The 16,331-nt window shown below is 43.5% G+C and overlaps 1 protein-coding gene across 5 annotated transcripts in view; it reads right to left on the bottom strand.

The window, feature by feature from the left end:
• The window catches only part of tiam2a (TIAM Rac1 associated GEF 2a), an 87,088-nt gene that overhangs the window by 39,118 nt on the left and 31,639 nt on the right, over nucleotides 1-16,331 (bottom strand). For 2 of the 5 annotated variants that reach the window (XM_079694421.1, XM_079694420.1), the window contains exons 2-7: nucleotides 8,320-8,412; nucleotides 6,308-7,470; nucleotides 6,069-6,095; nucleotides 2,573-3,026; nucleotides 1,865-2,037; nucleotides 772-996 (exon numbers count right to left, since the gene is read on the bottom strand). In XM_079694421.1, coding sequence (XP_079550547.1) covers nucleotides 772-996; nucleotides 1,865-2,037; nucleotides 2,573-3,026; nucleotides 6,069-6,095; nucleotides 6,308-7,468 — 2,040 coding nt within the window. In that variant the 5' untranslated portion in view covers nucleotides 7,469-7,470; nucleotides 8,320-8,412. Of the gene's footprint in view, nucleotides 1-771; nucleotides 997-1,864; nucleotides 2,038-2,572; nucleotides 3,027-5,585; nucleotides 5,726-6,068; nucleotides 6,096-6,307; nucleotides 7,471-8,319; nucleotides 8,413-12,035; nucleotides 12,173-16,331 lie in introns of those variants that run through there. The other 3 variants (XM_079694422.1, XM_079694423.1, XM_079694424.1) reach the window with 3 other exon arrangements.

Raw genomic sequence — 16,331 nt, 5'->3', positions numbered from 1 at the left:
TGCTCAGCTTCCATATTGCCTGTTCTTTATAATATTATACTCGTATTACCTATCAGGCCACTTTAACTCAAGACCAAATAACAGCCCTTCCAATAAGTATACATTTTGCTTTGCTGAAGTCAGTGCACAAAACTGTAGCTATGCAGAGCATTAGTAAGAGGCCCTTTAAGTCAATGACCACCTGAGTCAAAATGGCAGCTGGATTACCCGCATTCCCAGCAAACATCATTTTTCTTGAAAAAGTATTTGGGTTCTTGTTCAGATAGAGATTATGTGCTTTCTCATACCCATCAGTAATCTGCAGTACTGCATGTAGGCTATAGCCCAGCGCTGGATGCTTTGGATTCCCCCCCGGCTGTGTGGAGGAGGAGGAGGATAATGCATGTTGAGAGCCCATTACCAGGAAAACATCTGGAATCTCAATCTGATACCCGGAGAGTGAGCTGCTCCCATGGGCCCCAGCGCGATGCGTTTGGGGACTGATGCATTTAAGCCACTTCTCCCACCCACAGACAAAAATAACGCACAGGCTTGTCACCACAGTAACAGCATCGAGAAAATTAAGTAGGGCACATCATGTTGTTGTTACCGTATCACGCGGAATGACGATACAGAGAGGATTTAAATTAAGCAACAAAAGAGATGCTTTACGCCATCGAAATATGTCACAATGGCATAACATGTAGGATGCAATAGAGTCCTAAAATATTCTCGGTTTTGATTTTCGATTCAGCTTGAGTCTCACTGTCCTTATCATTATCGGTACTTCACCTGGTTCTCAATTGCCTTGCGGTTCTTGGGGTCGCTGACCACTGTCAGCTGCAGCTCGGCCATCTTCTTCATCTTCCCGTCCATATCGATCTTCTGCAGCAGGCCGCGGAGCTGGCTCCGCAGCAGGCGCACCGTGTCCTCCTTCCCCTGGCGCTTGGCCAGCAGCGAGGCGCTGGCAGAATGGATGGCTGTCACCCAGTTCTCCAGGTCGGTCTGGTTGTTGGCCTGTGAGGGCAAAGAGTGACAGGGAGTTGGATTTGATGAAGTAGAAAGTCTTATATTACCGTTAAAAGCTGGATTCAGAGAAGCAAAGCTTGATAAATCTGCTAATATTGCCAATGCTCTGCTATTATGTTATTCTACCATAGATCAGATTAAAATCATTGCGTGGCATGCAGGGCTTTGCTGGATCAATAAAAGAAAGCTGGATTAACGGCTATGAGAAAGCGCAGGTTGTGAACTGTTGCTGATATTAAACACAAATGTTCCTTGTTAATGAAGCGCTCTATGACTACCGCTCTGTCTTTATAAAGCGATTCATTCAGAGGATGCACGCCAGGTGACAAATCAGTTGAACCTCCTTTCGATTGAGAATGACTCATGCTCCACAGGCCATGTAAATTGAAATAAAAAAAAGGATGAAACCCTGGCTGTCTCCATGCTACAGAAATTATTTTCTCTCTGCTTGCCTCTGGGGCCATGTCAGCTCCACACAGAACTATTTCATTAGATGTAGGTCTGGATGCCACGACACACACCGCGGTCTAGGAGGCTTATAATGGAGGAGGCTACACGGAAAAGTCGAGGCTAGGAATGGATTGGAATGGATGGTAGCGATATGTAGGTCAGTAAGCACAGCGAGCAAATAGCATGTGCTCTCGAACTCTTTAGCTGGAAAGTTACTGCACTTTTGGGCCAACATTTGTAATTTCACAAGCTTTAATCTGCATTTCAAGGAGATGCTGCATACTTCTGTTTGTTACCTTTGAGGTTTGTTAAATACGTTTGCTGTCATCGATGAAAAATTCAAAGTTCTTAAGATTTATCAGCAACCTATTTCAGGGAAACTTTCAGTCAGGAGCCATGCTATCACCTGGAAGAGGTAGACGTCTCCATACGAGTTGCTGAGGCAGAAGACGTTCTCCTTTTTTGGGTGCTCGGGGACGGCCTGGACAATGCTGTCCTCGGCCAGGAGAGCATAGCGAGGGGACATCTCATGCTCCGGAGAGCCTTTACTGTAAGTCTCGTAGAACAGCAATGTACATCCTGGAAGAGATGGGTAGAAGACAAAGACAAAGACAGAGAGATGGATATAAATGTGAATGAGTAAATGATACAGAGATCAGGTCCTGTTTCTATAGACTGTTGGAGTTTGGTTTTTTATGACTTTTTTTTTCAGACAAAATGTGCTTTACATACTCTCAAAAGGCCACAAGAGTGTCTTACTATTTTCTTTTTGCAGATTCAAAGAGATGCTCTTCATTAAATACTCAAAAACAGTGTTGTGTATGCAGCATTTGTGTCCAAACACACATTTGGTGGCCTGAATTAAATATATTTTGGCAGAAGCAAAAGAGAATTTCCAATAAGCTTTTAGGGTGAGAGGGAAGGACCATCAATCAATGTCAAGCGTGACTCCATGGTCAAGGACATGAGTGCTTTAAGAGGAAAACCCTGTAAACAAAGATAAACCCACCTGCTTGGATAATCTAATTACCTGTGAATTATTTAAATCAGCACATCCTTTGACAAAATTGAGTTGCATGATGTTTCCCTCACTTCCTGCCAGATTGAAACTCACCTTTCAGGGTCACCCAGTACTGCTTCCACTTGCGGCGGGTCACTAACTCCAGCTTCCGGTCCTTGTGGAGGGTGACGAGGGGTTTAAAGGAAAGCCAGCCGGCCCGTCGGACCACCCCCTGCTCCTTTTCAAACAGCATATCCAGCTGCTCCAGGGAGCCCTCGGCCGACTCGCTGCTGCTCTCCCCCTCCTCGGTGCCCGTGGATGGGTCTCTCCGCTCACAGCGTTCCCCTCCTCCCTGACCAGTGCCGGTCTCCAGCTCCCTCATGAAGTTCTCATAGATGTTCTGGCGCACGGCATCGTTGGCCGTTTGGTGAATGGCTCCTGATGATTGGGCCCTGGAGGCCCCGGGGAACCAGAGGAGGCTAGAGACTTGAGAGGGGGCGGTGGTGTCTAGGGTCAGCCCATCAACCCCACTATCGAAGGCATCGGTCAGGTCCTTGAAGCGGGTCTCCTGGTAAAGACAAAGAGTTTAGAAAAGGTATGAGCAGAATGACTTTGTGGAGGTAACATGACTCGTGTCTCTTTGATTCATCACCAACTTGTTTCGACATTTCAAAATGAGCTGACAGATTTATTGTTTCCCCCTATTCAGAAATGCATCATAATTTCTCCTAAATGTACACACCTTTGAATTAAACAGAAGCAATGAGTTGACATTGGGAAATGTTCGAATCAAGCTGTGTTCCTTTCAATTAGCCCCAAGGCATCACAAAAGTGCAACTTTTGAAAAAACATAATAGTCGAACCTAGTCGAACCTACTTCAAAGTCTGCATTACAGTCTAAATCCTTTGCGAGGGCTGAGAAAGTGGGACAGATTTCCTGTGCCGGTACCTGGGAGGTTAGAACCCTTCAGGCTCAGACAATTTCACATCATTTGATGTCTGCTGTGGCTTTCCAACTCCCCAAATGAACACTCGATGGAATTGCACTCTTTCATGATTAGAGACAGCCTACCTACACTTGACTAGATTGCAGCATTGATTTTGCCCATGGCAACAGAGCGGAGTGCTCTCAACATGCAGACAGAGTGAGCCGTCATGCCGGAGCTCATCTTTGTTTGTTCCTTTGTTTCACCCGGCCTTGTGAATGTTGTCTTAACCCTTAATACTATTCCTATTGTTTAAACTTAGCAAAAAAAGTTAAGTTCCCGAAATAATAGGCAAAGACTAGAACAGTGCTCAAAAGCATTTAAAAATGATGCTTATACGGATTATAGTATCCTGCAGGTTTCTGTTTAGCTACGGGACAATGAACCCTTTGAACCCACAGCGTTCAGCTGAGGACAGCCTTCATGTAACCATTACGGCCACCTTCCACCCCGAAACACATAGTATTTGAGTAGTAAAGACATAGGAAAATCTCTGCTGAGCCAAGTTTCTATTTTTTTTCTATTTTCCTTTAGCTGACACAGCCCTAATTTGCCCACCCTCTCCCAGTTCTCTTCCAGCTGTGTTTCATTAAAGGCAGGTTCTTGGCCTTTGGCTTTAGAATTTGTGGCGTGACCTTTAAACCCACAACAGAGTCCTGGAGTTCAGGTGGAGGGGAACTAGAGCTGGAGGTGCTCCTGATTTTTGGTCGAGCTGCTGAAAGGAGGCACTGTGAGTATATTCCACAGAGGTTTGGCATTCAACAAAATGGCCCCCGGAGAACAGAGGAAATTCAGTCTGAAGAGTTTGAAGCACCTCTGTGAGGACTCTGTGAGCACTTGTTGCAGGACTTGTCAGTCGCTTGTAAAGAGAACCCCAGGCATCTTCTTCTTTTTTTTGGCAATATTGTCCCCAATCTAACTTTTTCAAGCTTCAATAGAAATGTAGTCTTCTTATTATTTATCTTTAAAACAGAGCCCAAATTGTTTTAAGTCGCTCACAATATTTGGATCTGGCAATTCATGTTTTTTTTCTCCAAGTAATCACAATCTCTTAAAGGTTTCTTGAGGAAACAAGGACAAGCCTTCCATCAGCTTTGTATGTGGATAACAAAGATTGATGTAAATCTTCAGGTGCTAATCTGCCCTCGAAAGGCCAACACATGGCCATAGATTAACATGCCATTGTGGCTAGCAGTAGATTTAGAGGCAGCCATTAAAGTGAAAGCTGTGCAACACTTAAAATAAATATTGTCAGTCCAGCGCATATTTGTCAATACAGGTTGGAGTGACAGCGTCAAGGCAAACTATCACACATATTTCACTCGGCATTAGCTGCTGCACGGGGAGAAAACAAATAATTCCTCTAGCAAAGACGAAAACACCATCTGAATACACGATTGTTCTATTCTGGTTTGTTGTGAGACCCAACTGACTGAACACAAATCCCGATTAGCAGATTTATTCTCTGAGGACAACGGAAGGGAGGCCCAGAAAGTCTGCATCACACAACAGCCAGAACAACCAGAAGTCATTCATTAACATTAGAGGAGGGGTGGACTTAGTTTCAGTCTAACAGAGCCTCTCAAAGGCTTACAGCTATTCTCTTGGCAGTGCCCAAACAGTGTTCTTAAAACTTTTTACAAGGCAAAGCTAATCGAATTAATTCAGACACAATTGCTTACAAGACTCAAAGACAGAGAGGGACATGAGTTCAGGCTCAGATCCAACAAATGTTTTATGTCAAATTAAAACCAATTAACAATGTAGTGTTTGCACAACAAAATCACATGGTTGCTCAAATCATGTGCACGCAACATGCAGACAAGCTGTGGTTATTTCCAACCTCTCCTCTGACCCTCGTCTGAATGGTACAAGTATCATTTTACTACTGGGAAGAAAATATATATCTGCTCTCTGCTCGGTGTCCCGTGTGTTAGTATTCTGGCTCCATTCCAAAACGCCTATGCACTTCAGGAAGAAACTTTCGAAACCTTAAATAAAATAAAAATGTTGGACTATTGACACCTAAAGTTATGTACATCCGAGTGCAAAAATAAGCGCTAAAAATCTTTAACATGCAACAATTCTGTACATTTCACAACTAATAAAATACAATCATAAAGCACTTCAGATTTACCCACCATGATATAGTCATCATGAAACCTGCACTGCAGCCCTGAACTCCTCTTCCCGGGAGAATCATCCATGTCTCACGCTTTGTAATAGAAAGTACCTCTCGTCCTTGTTCCATGCTCACAGAAAACAAACAAGACCCAGAGCTGGCTGGCTTACAAATGTCATTTTGTGCCACCCCACTGTGGCCTGTCTCCGGACAGCTGGTGTTGCAGTGCTGAAGAACTAAAGGACGGTGGTTGGTTTCAGGCGATGCCAAGACCACCGCTGTGGCAAATAATCTTTGCCAGACAGGAAAGTGTTTGTGCGTGGCTGTTACTGATGCACTCTCCTGCCTAATAAACTGTAGCTCTAAGGATAGTAGTGAGTGCAACACAGAAGACCACAATTAGAGGGGGGATACATTTATCCTACATGTGTTTAAACTATAAGGGCTTTAAGCTATGGGGTAACTACAAACACAACATCTATGCAACCTATGCTTTACATACCGTGTTGGTAAGATCGCTGTGTGAACCCTGTGAGTGATAAGGAAAATGTAGATTATCAAAATACTCCTTACTTTGTGCTTTGCCTAATTTATTTTCTTTATTAATGGACAAGTCTTGTATCAGAAACAAACTGTGATATTTTGTTGTTTTGTGTGCCTCCTAAGAAAAACCAATAAAATAGAATATTGAAAAAAAAGCTCCTCACAAAACTAAATCGATGTCATCCGAAGACCACTCACCTGAGACTTCCTCTTCTTGCGGCTGAGGCTTCCTGTCCAGTCACTGAGGCGCCTGATGCGGTTTTTGATGGAACCTTTCTTATGGATGCCGAAATCAGATCCAGCCTGCTCCTGTTCAGGATACTGGTCCAGTTCCTCGCTCATGGTATGTGCTTTGGGCCTGCGACAGGGCAGGGTATACGATGAGTACTGACAGGCCTCAGGAGGCTCTTCCTCCAATGGTACGTCCAGCACTGATGCAAAAGAGGCCCTGTGCGTCCTATGGCCTGCTGGAGGCTGTTGTAAATGGAAGGACAGGTCTCTGGCTGAGGGAAAAGTGGCAGCCATCGTAGAGTCCTTGTAGAGGTCTGCGATGGACACAGGAGGGGACTGTTTAGTGAAGGAGTCAAGCTGGTGAGTGGGGGAGTGGACCAGTGTCCTGCTGGCAGAGCAGGGTTGGTCCTGCTCGCACAACTCAGTGCTGGGCCCCCAGGGAGAGTCATACCAAGAGCCATCAGAGCTCAGTGAGCTGCCCTTGCTGGTCCTGGCCGTAGAGGAGGTAGAGGCCGCTGGGGGACCACCATGGTGGCCTTCCTGCCGACTACCACTTGAGCCAGGCAGACTGGGAATGGAGGCGGACTCCATGTTGGGAGAGAACTTGAGGAGTTGTACGGGGCCAGAAGCCTCATCCAGAAGGAGGGGGCTGCCCGAGGTGTTGGTGAACTCCACCCTGAGACTGCCATCCTTCTTGATCACCACCCGTGGGCTGCTCTGTTCCTCTAAAGCCTCTTGATCATCACTGTGTCCATTCAAGGTGCATCTATTCAGGTCCGCCCCATATGGATTTTCTTCATACTCATCTGACATGTGCCGCTTTCGTACTCCACATCCAGGCGATCGATGCCAGCTTTGTTGACCTGGGCTGCCCCTTGTCCCCTTCGAGTTGTAGTCATAGTGCCTAGGGGCGTAGGGCGGCCGGTTTTTAGGAGGGGACAGACAGCCACGTCCAACACACCTGGCCTTGTACCCCGAGCCCAATGGTGCACTTCTCCACCACGTATGGGGCGACAGAGCGTCAGCTTTGGATGTGCGGAGCTTCAGTGAGTAGGGCTTTGGTTTTCCAGGGACACATCCGGTGCCTTTTGTGGCCTGGATGCTGTATTGGCTCTCTGAGTTTCCCATTTCTGCGTGGAAAAAAAGGGATACAAAACCATAAGGGCAAGGAAATTATGCCTCTGGAAAATTCATGGCTCTCACACAAAAGGCAGTAAAATATATATATGACATAATGCCAGCCCATCAGAGACCTACAATTAACTTATTACTCATAAACAATAATGACTACAGTCCCATAAAACCATACAAAATCGTTGGTTGTTTCCAGGGTAAAACAGCAGGTCTAATATCTTCCTTTTGTCCTTTAAAGAGGATAACTATAAGTAACTTTATCACTTCTGGTCATTAACCTGTATGGTCCGTCGCCCTCACATTTTACTACATTTTTCATTTATTTTTCTTTCAATAGAAAAGTCATGTCAGATGAACAGGCTTTAAGCTGTCAAGGTTGTTATGCGTGACAGAGTTCGGGACAATGTGAAATCACTTCCAGACTGTCCACAAAACTCTTACATTAGTGACGGAGAGCCGTGACCAGAGAGACATTTTATTCCAGGGTTAATGCTATAGCAGATAAAGTGCTAGGACACTGTTGCTGGTAAGAGACTGTGATGTATCTGCAGCTGTGGTGAGGCTATGGAGCGTTAACATGTTCTCAAATCTCTGAATTAGCACACTAGGTAGATTAAGTTATCACTTTACAATATGAACACTTAAGCGTTTAGCTACACACCCTGAAGCAAAATATAAAAGAGTGAATAATGAATATTTTAAAAGGACCTTTATATTTTAACATCTATGTTAGCTATTATGAAAAGAGAGTTGACAGATTTGAATATGTAGGCATATCCCAGGGATACATTTAAATCAATTTAATAATAATATTGACAACCCAGATAAGAAAGCAACAGACTCACCTAACTGAAAGTTTCTTCTCAGATTGGATCTCCTATGTGCGAGGGTCCCTCCGCCTCATCCCAATAAACTCATTCCCCGGTCGTCTGGCACATCTGAAACACAGGGAGAGAGAAGTTGACTTAGCGCGTCTCTTTCTACAGACTGTAATTTACAGCATGTAATAAGCTCTGTGTTTGATAACAGGTGTGCCAGTTAAAGAGTACACCTAATCCGCAGCATTTGAGAGAAGACAGTGTTTGGTACGCAGGCAATCTAAACAGGGTGCAATACTGAAACAGCATTTAAGAAGCATCTTCCTTGCAGTAGTTTGAGAATCTAGAAAAAAATACTTTTTGAGAGGGTTGGAAAAAATAACTCAGCAAAGATCCCGGAGACAAAAACATTTCCTCCCTCTGAACTATGAAGCCCTTAAAGTTCAAACAGCTCGAGTGAACTTTACTCCAACCAAGTTAGCAGTAATATCACATGAACTGTGCTACACAGTACAGTAGTGCCACCCTGGCGCTACAGTAGGACTAGTTGAAAAAGTCACTCCACCCCTCCAGATTTCTCTTCAAACAGTCATCCAAACCAAACATTAGTAGCATTTTTCCACCTTCCCGCAAGTAAATGACGTCGTCTTTGATCGGGGTTGGGAACATTTTTGAAAGCCGGCAACAGTTTACCCGTCTGTTTATTTTTAAACTTTGGAATCCTAGCTTACTTTTTTTTTGTGTCTTGTCACCGCCAAATGTGTCCTGGGGCAGAATCCAAAACCAGAAACGGCTGAGGAGCGCTCTTTGCAGAGGCACCAGGCATCTTCTGAGAAACAGTGAGTCTTGTGTGTGTAATGTCACCCGGTTACATGCATGTAGCTCACACTCCAGGAAGGCTTTCAAATAGTGCTAACTCCACTAAGCCTTGCAGCACACATACAGAATGCATAAGGTTACAGTGTAAACACCCCCTGCCAAAAGCCCTAACCTTCAGGATTAAGTGATCTGCAGCATTAAGAGTTTATCTGCTCCTGCACCTCCACTGTGAGGCCTGATTATATAGTGTTGACTGTTAAAATGGACTACTGTAAAAGAGTGTGTTGAATATAGGAAGTTGAGATGGAAATTCCAGGGGGACTTGAATATTCTAAAAGTAAAGAATATGAAGTTCAGGGACAGGGCAAAGATCCAGACTGAACTTTACAATAATCAAACATGACAAGGACACAAATGAAATGATTCTCTCCTTCTTTAAACTCTTTGGAAAGAGTGTGAAAAATTAGCACTTGGATGTACAGTGGAAACTTGGCCAGATACATGTTGGCCTGGTAATGAACTTGAACCACTTTGAGCTGATTATTGGATTAACCAACCCTTGCTTTGTCCGTCATGAGTTAAATGATAAAGCAGCATTGATACTGGAAGAATTGGTCTAGGCACTATAACCCAGAACCAACCAACCCAAACAGCTTTCTTTCACGAGCACACAAGAACATGTCCAGGTTTTTCTTATTAGTTGAACTTGGGCTAGGGTTCACATTGACTATGGGCAAATCCAGGCCAATGGTATTTATGGATACATGTTCAACAGCACATGACTGTTCCAACTCAAAGCATTTGAGCCCCCATTAACCTAGAAACCTCCTGGAAACCTGGCATATTTGTTTTCAATTCCCTATTTGTCGTGCATCTTGAATACAGAAAGTGAAAGGCAAAATTACTTTAGTTCCCTGTATGAATACAAGGTATATAAACAATGCTCTCTTGAGTAAAGACCAGGAAAGCAGCTGCCGACAACACTAGGAGTCAGCATAAAGCTGGTTGTCGAACTTGTCAGAGAGACTTCTTTCTTTGAGCGCCTTTCTCACAAACTTCATTCACACAGAGCAGGGTTGTGTGTGTGAAAGGCTTAAAGGCGGGCCAACACACAAACCTAAAAAGACACACACGTTCACCTTCTGCTGCGACTTCAACTGAAGTATTGTGCGACTGTTTTGGGAGAACAACAAGACAAGTCTTCCTTTTAGCTGCAAACCCCTGCACCCAGTCTGAACCTCCCTTTTCCCCTTCAGTCCTCTGTTCTCCTCAATAGGCTTCCTACAGGCCATCTGCTCAGGGGCCAAGGGACCACTGCCACCCTAGTGCTCCTCGACACACCCCATGACCTGGCATTCTTCTCTGGCTGCCCCTGGATGACTCCCACGTAAGCTTCATGTTTAGTCTGGCACTGTGTGTATCTTGGGTCTGCAGTTCAGGCAAAATGTGAGGAATGGGCCACACCTCGACGCGGTATAAACACAGAAGGTACATGATGGCATTGTGTTAAGGAAGGACCTGCCTTTTTCCTACATGAAGACCACCGGGGCATTTGGTGAACAGAAGCTCCATCAAAGTCTGAAGAAGCAACTTTGCAAGTCCAACCCTAATGCTCTTGAATCTAAACGTGGGACCAAAGCTGAAGGAACAGGCTATTGACACAGCAGTGTGAAACAAATCCCAAGATAACTTAGCCTCACAGTAATTTCCTGATGCTGTAAGTGCACTTTTTTTTACTTACTCTGCAATAGAACCTTGGAAATACAATATGTGTTCAACTGTTTCCCAAAGGAGAACAGTATAACAACAATGCTAAAAAATAAAGGCTAACACAGTACTTCTGATGTAAATAAATAAAGCAAATAGGGTGCAAAATAATCTCATACAAAATGACATACCAACAATGCTTTATAATGAATTATAATACTGTGAACTAGGATCTATGAGGTAATGTGTTATTGGAGGTGACTGTTAACACAATCACACTGCCTTCCTGCTGTCAAAATCACAGCCCATGGGACTTGTCTCTTATCACTTTCCTTTGGCACCCTGACAACTGAGCTCTTAAAGGAGCAGTGCCCTTAAAGCCCCACACTTTAAGACGCAGCTCAAAATTCAAACGTATGCAAAACAACCACACACACTTTCTTTCAGGACAAAAAACAACTACAGGAAATGAAGAAGAGAAAATAGGGGAGAACATTCCCCTTCCAACTGAGCTTTTGTCATATGAACCAGATTTAAAGCATCTTGCGGTTGTTTGCTTGTGAGGAGAAATGTCAATCTATGAATCACTCACTGAAAGCCCATATGACTGAGTGGTGGATTCAGCCAAAGCCACCAAACATCCATCAAAGTGCTTGTTAAGTGTCTTTCGGACTTTTTCATTATATATTGAGAAGCTCTGTGTCTGGCTCATGACCAAGAATGACATGGCAGCATTCTGTAAGATGTATACACGTTTGCCCACTGGCATTCCAGGGTGATGCCAAGAAAATTAAAATGTTTCCAAACACTTTTGTACAACGGGATACCACTGAGTTAGTATCAAGCAAGTTTCGCATGAGATAAAAAAAAGGTATGTTTGTTAAACTCAGTTATTCTCATGCGTGAACATGAGTCATGGATAAACATGCTGACAACCCTGACACACACTGAAGTGATAAAGTCTGAGATTGTGAGAGTAATTTTGTTTTATCTTCAAGTACAAGCAAGGTAGATCACCAGAGCTTAAGCACATACTACTATCTAACAGTTTCAGGTGGAAACTAAACCACACTCACACATACAGAGTAACCCACACCTGTGGATCTTAACAATAGGAAACACAATGCAACCTCTTCACCTTAGCCCCCTCTTAATCCAGTAAATAGGAGAAACAAAGGGAGAGAAAGATAAAACACAGAACCCATAACATCCCTTACCTCTGTGGCCCGGGCTTTCATCTAAAAGCTCTTTGAACAGCTTGCAAAGGAGAAGTCTAGCTGGTGTTCTCTGATCAGAAAAGTGGATTCTCCCTGTGTCTTAAAGCAACACACACAGCGCAACTGACTCACACGCCCAGACACTCTGGAGGACACGTGGAAACTACCTCCCGGCTTCAGCAAATCACAGCCCTCCTGGGGTAACCCTGGGTAACGAGGAGCGCCAAGAGGAAAAGCAAGGAGGGCTGGGAGGAAAAAGTGAAAAGTTCTCAACAGAAGAGCTCTCTCAGAAAGAGAAGGATGTTTTATAGCTCTCATCCATTTAGAGTCTCCGCTGCTAAAAGGCTCCACTGCTCCACTGTGTTGTTTTTCCTACATACTGCTTTTCCGTTGGCGAGGAGGAGGATGCGGGGCGTGTTACAGCCAAGGCGGTTTTCCATAGCTGTTTGAGGCGATTGAGCCAGACAAGCTGGCGTATAATGGCTGCAGCGCTGCCTGGGAGGCAATGGGGAGGGCGCAATGACTGGGGCTCTTGTCTGACCCTAAATACCACAATGACCCAAGCAGCAGGCAGCCCGCCACTAAGGAGGCAGGCATGTAGTGTGTATGTGTATGTCTGAGTAAGTGTAAGCCAGGGAATTTGAAAAAAAGTCCAGTGAGTATAGACAGAGGTGCAAAAAAAGAGGGAATTGTACAGTGGAAGCAGAGGAGAAGCTGTATGGAAGTTTCTAAGTTCTAGAGGGGCCAAATATGCAGCTCTTTTTGATAAGCTAATTAAAATGCAAGAAAGTGAGTCAAAACCTTCTCCGGAATTAAAATGTCTGAAACGCATTTACATTTTTGTGACTAAGCCTCATCCCGGTGGAGACGAACTTGAGACCGCCGTCTGTTAAAAAAGCATACACATTCCTCCATGTGTCTATAGTTTAAATAACTGTGGTCAAACTGGACCCATTGAGAAAGCCACACCAGAACACAACACAGCATCAAAACTGGACCAAGACTGTTCCTAAAGCGGCTCCCAACTTTCTCGCGGTCTAGTTGTTTATTCCAGAGTATCTGAGTGCTTTTAGGAGACATCACTCCAACAAATGGGAAACATGAGAGCCTATTTCACTCGGATGCTCATTTTGGTTCTTCTCTAGAAATGCATCACGGCCGGAATAGCCATTCAAAGTCACGACCATGCCACGCTGAATGAGCAGCTGTGGTATAGTCCTCCATCAGCCTTCTGCTTGACATGGCGACGTCAGCCCCGGGACACAATATTAGCCGCGCTCACCACAGCTATACAACATTGTTATCAGCACAATAGTCCTCGTGGCCTAGTCTGAGCTCCTCTCAAAGCCCTTTGTCCGGCTATAGATGGAAGCAGCTAAAAGGTCGGTCCACAACACGCTCGGAGAGGCCGGGAGGCATGAAAAGAGCGAGGCGCCAAGAAAAGAGAAAGAAAGGCGTGGAGGACTGCTGTGATGCATATTTATACAGAGCAGGTGCCGGGTCTAATTCCACACGGCAAAGTGATCTGACCGCTAATTAAGATCAATTAGGGGCCCAACAAGCTCTGTAGAGCCAAATGATATCCACGCTCTGGGCAACTGACTCAAAGAAATGTATTTAACTGCTGAATTTATGGAGAATTTGATGTGGAAGCTCAAGGTCATATCATGATAATTAGATTACTGATGTCATATTCTGCCTGTGTGTACCTGACTGAGATTTTACAGCATCTAAAAGGAAAGGCGTATCTAATTTTGAGGAAAATGTGAGTACTACTATTGTATGTGCAGGGACACAGGTTTCAAAGAGCTTATCGACAGAGCTTTGCTTTGGGATAAAGCTTTCAAACACTGATACCGAGGTCTGAGACTCCTGATGGCCTTTCAGTGGCTCGGCCCGATAATGGCAGTGGGTCAAAACCAAAGCCCCTCACAGAAATCCCTTCTTTCAATTTGAGGCCCCAGTTACTTTAGTCAAACCAACATAAGGTCATACATCAACTTCAATAATGGATGTTAGTGAGGTAAAGGTGAGTGCAGCCTTAGGGTTAAGAAGTCCCAGAGTGCTTCCATCTTTCTTTCTTTTCAAACCTCCCACATGTCAACATTTGATATTTATTGTTTTAAAACACCCATCTAGCATTCTAGCCCATGTATCCAGCACATTTACTTTGCAGCACTTTCTGTCATTTAAGTAACTGAAGTATCTCAGACAGATGCACCCTATTTGTTTGTTAAACTGAAAGAGTTACAGTTAATTTCCAAAGAGATTACACTTTTTTATGTCAAATACATTCTGCCACATCTAATCTCAGGCAGATTACTGGTTATAATCCATCTGTGATGAAAAACTCTGGATGAGGATTCTCACAGGAATGAAAAATGCCGTGGAGAAGGAGATTCGGGGAGAGAGCAGCACAGAGAGTTGAGTTTTCAGTCAGCGTGCTAATATTCCCTGTCCCGCGACTAAACAGCGTGATGGAGCCACTCTCATAGCTGGAGGCCGTTTATGGTTTGATGCCATTGGTTATCTTGCTGACTGGGCTCTGCAGTCAGAGACAATTTGTGAACCGGGCGTCCATTGGGAGGAAATAAATTGATCTTAATTGCTCATTTGAGGAGAGATTAGCAGAGCGCCTCTCCCAGAAGCATGGATTTATATAGCAACAGTGTACAAATTATAACTAGATGGCCGACGGGATTGGGGGTGTAGTAGACTGATGGAATTCACTTAATATGGAGGTCACGGAGAAAGGTCAAGATTTTTGTTTGGTGCTTGGCTACAAAAAGTCAAACTCACTCCGACTTTTTAACAATTAAACTGCTGTTTATCTTGGTAAACTGAACGTCTTTACAAATTAAAATAAAGACAACAAATCAGATTGTGAAAAACACTAATTAAACTCATGAACATAGTGTTAATTGTGTTAATCATATTTTATGACATTCTAAGGTTATATCTCCCATTGTCCCGCCCCTATTTCTTATTCTCGTCCCTCTCTCACAGTGAAAACTGTATTTTCTGCCACTGTCAGCTCAGTTCATTTTCTACAAATTGGATCTCCTGTCGGACGAGACAGCCCAAAACAGAGTCAGACATTCTAGACTTTAAATGAACCAGGAGATGTCTGCGCATGCTGCACTGATGTGCGTACAGTATGTGAGAGGAAAACAAAACACCAGAGTTTTTGTCCTCAAATGTAAACTTCTGAAGCTTTGTTTGAGGAAGACACTGACTCTGAACATCCTCAAGGGGGTGTGTGTGTGTGTATGTGTATGTGTATGTGTATGTGTGTGTGTCTGTGTGTGTGTGTGTTAGGGCTGCTCAATTAATCGTATTTTAAATCGCAATTACGATTATGGCTTGCAACGATTACGAAAACAACGTAATCGAAAAAAACCGATTATATTTTTATTATTATTACTTTTTTTTTAATTGATTTTTTTGTATTGGTTTTTCAGTTGAATTCTAATTAAAGTTTAGGGTAATCAACCATTAAAAACTGTTTAAAAAAAATGTCTCCAATAAATTGATTTAAAATTTTCAAAGTAAATGGATAATCATTATTAATAATCGTGATATCAATTATTGACCCAAATAATCGAGATTATGATTTTTGCCATAATCGAGCAGCCCGTGTGTGTGTGTGTGTGTGTGTGTGTGTGTGTGTGTGTGTGTGTGTGTGTGTGTGTGTGTGTGTGTGTGTGTGTGTGTTAGGGCTGCTCAATTAATCTTATTTTAAATCGCAATTACTATTATGGCTTGCAACGATTACGAAAACAACGTAATCGAAAAAAATGATTATATTTGTATTACTTTTTTTTTTTTATTGGTTTTTCAGTTGAATTCTAATTAAAGTTTAGGGTAATCAACCGTTAAAAACTGTTAAAAAAAAATGTCTCTAATAAATTGATTTAAAATGTTCAAAGTAAATGGATAATCGTTATTAATAATCGTGATATCAATTATTGAGCTAAATAATCGAGATTATGATTTTTGCCATAATCGAGCAGCCCGTGTGTGTGTGTGTGTGTGTGTGTGTGTGTGTGTGTGTGTGTGTGTGTGTGTGTGTGTGTGTGTGTGTGTGTGTGTGTGTGTGTGTGTGTGTGTGTGTGTGTGTGTGTGTGTGTGTTTTGAGAGGGATGAATAGGTTAACAACTCTCAAAAAGATGGAGTGTGTGTGCATGTGTGGGATCAAGCAAACAGCTGGAATACTGCAGGTGGAAATCAGCTTTCCATCAGCTTCTCTGCTAATTAAGCAGCTTAATGGACAGAAGAAGAAGGTTGTTTTGGGGG

The sequence above is a fragment of the Notothenia rossii genome, assembly GCF_949606895.1.
Source record: "Notothenia rossii genome assembly, chromosome: 7".
NCBI lineage: Eukaryota > Metazoa > Chordata > Actinopteri > Perciformes > Nototheniidae > Notothenia > Notothenia rossii.
The sequence above is the reverse complement of the archived record's forward strand: the minus strand, read 5'-3'. Positions and strand labels throughout refer to the sequence as shown.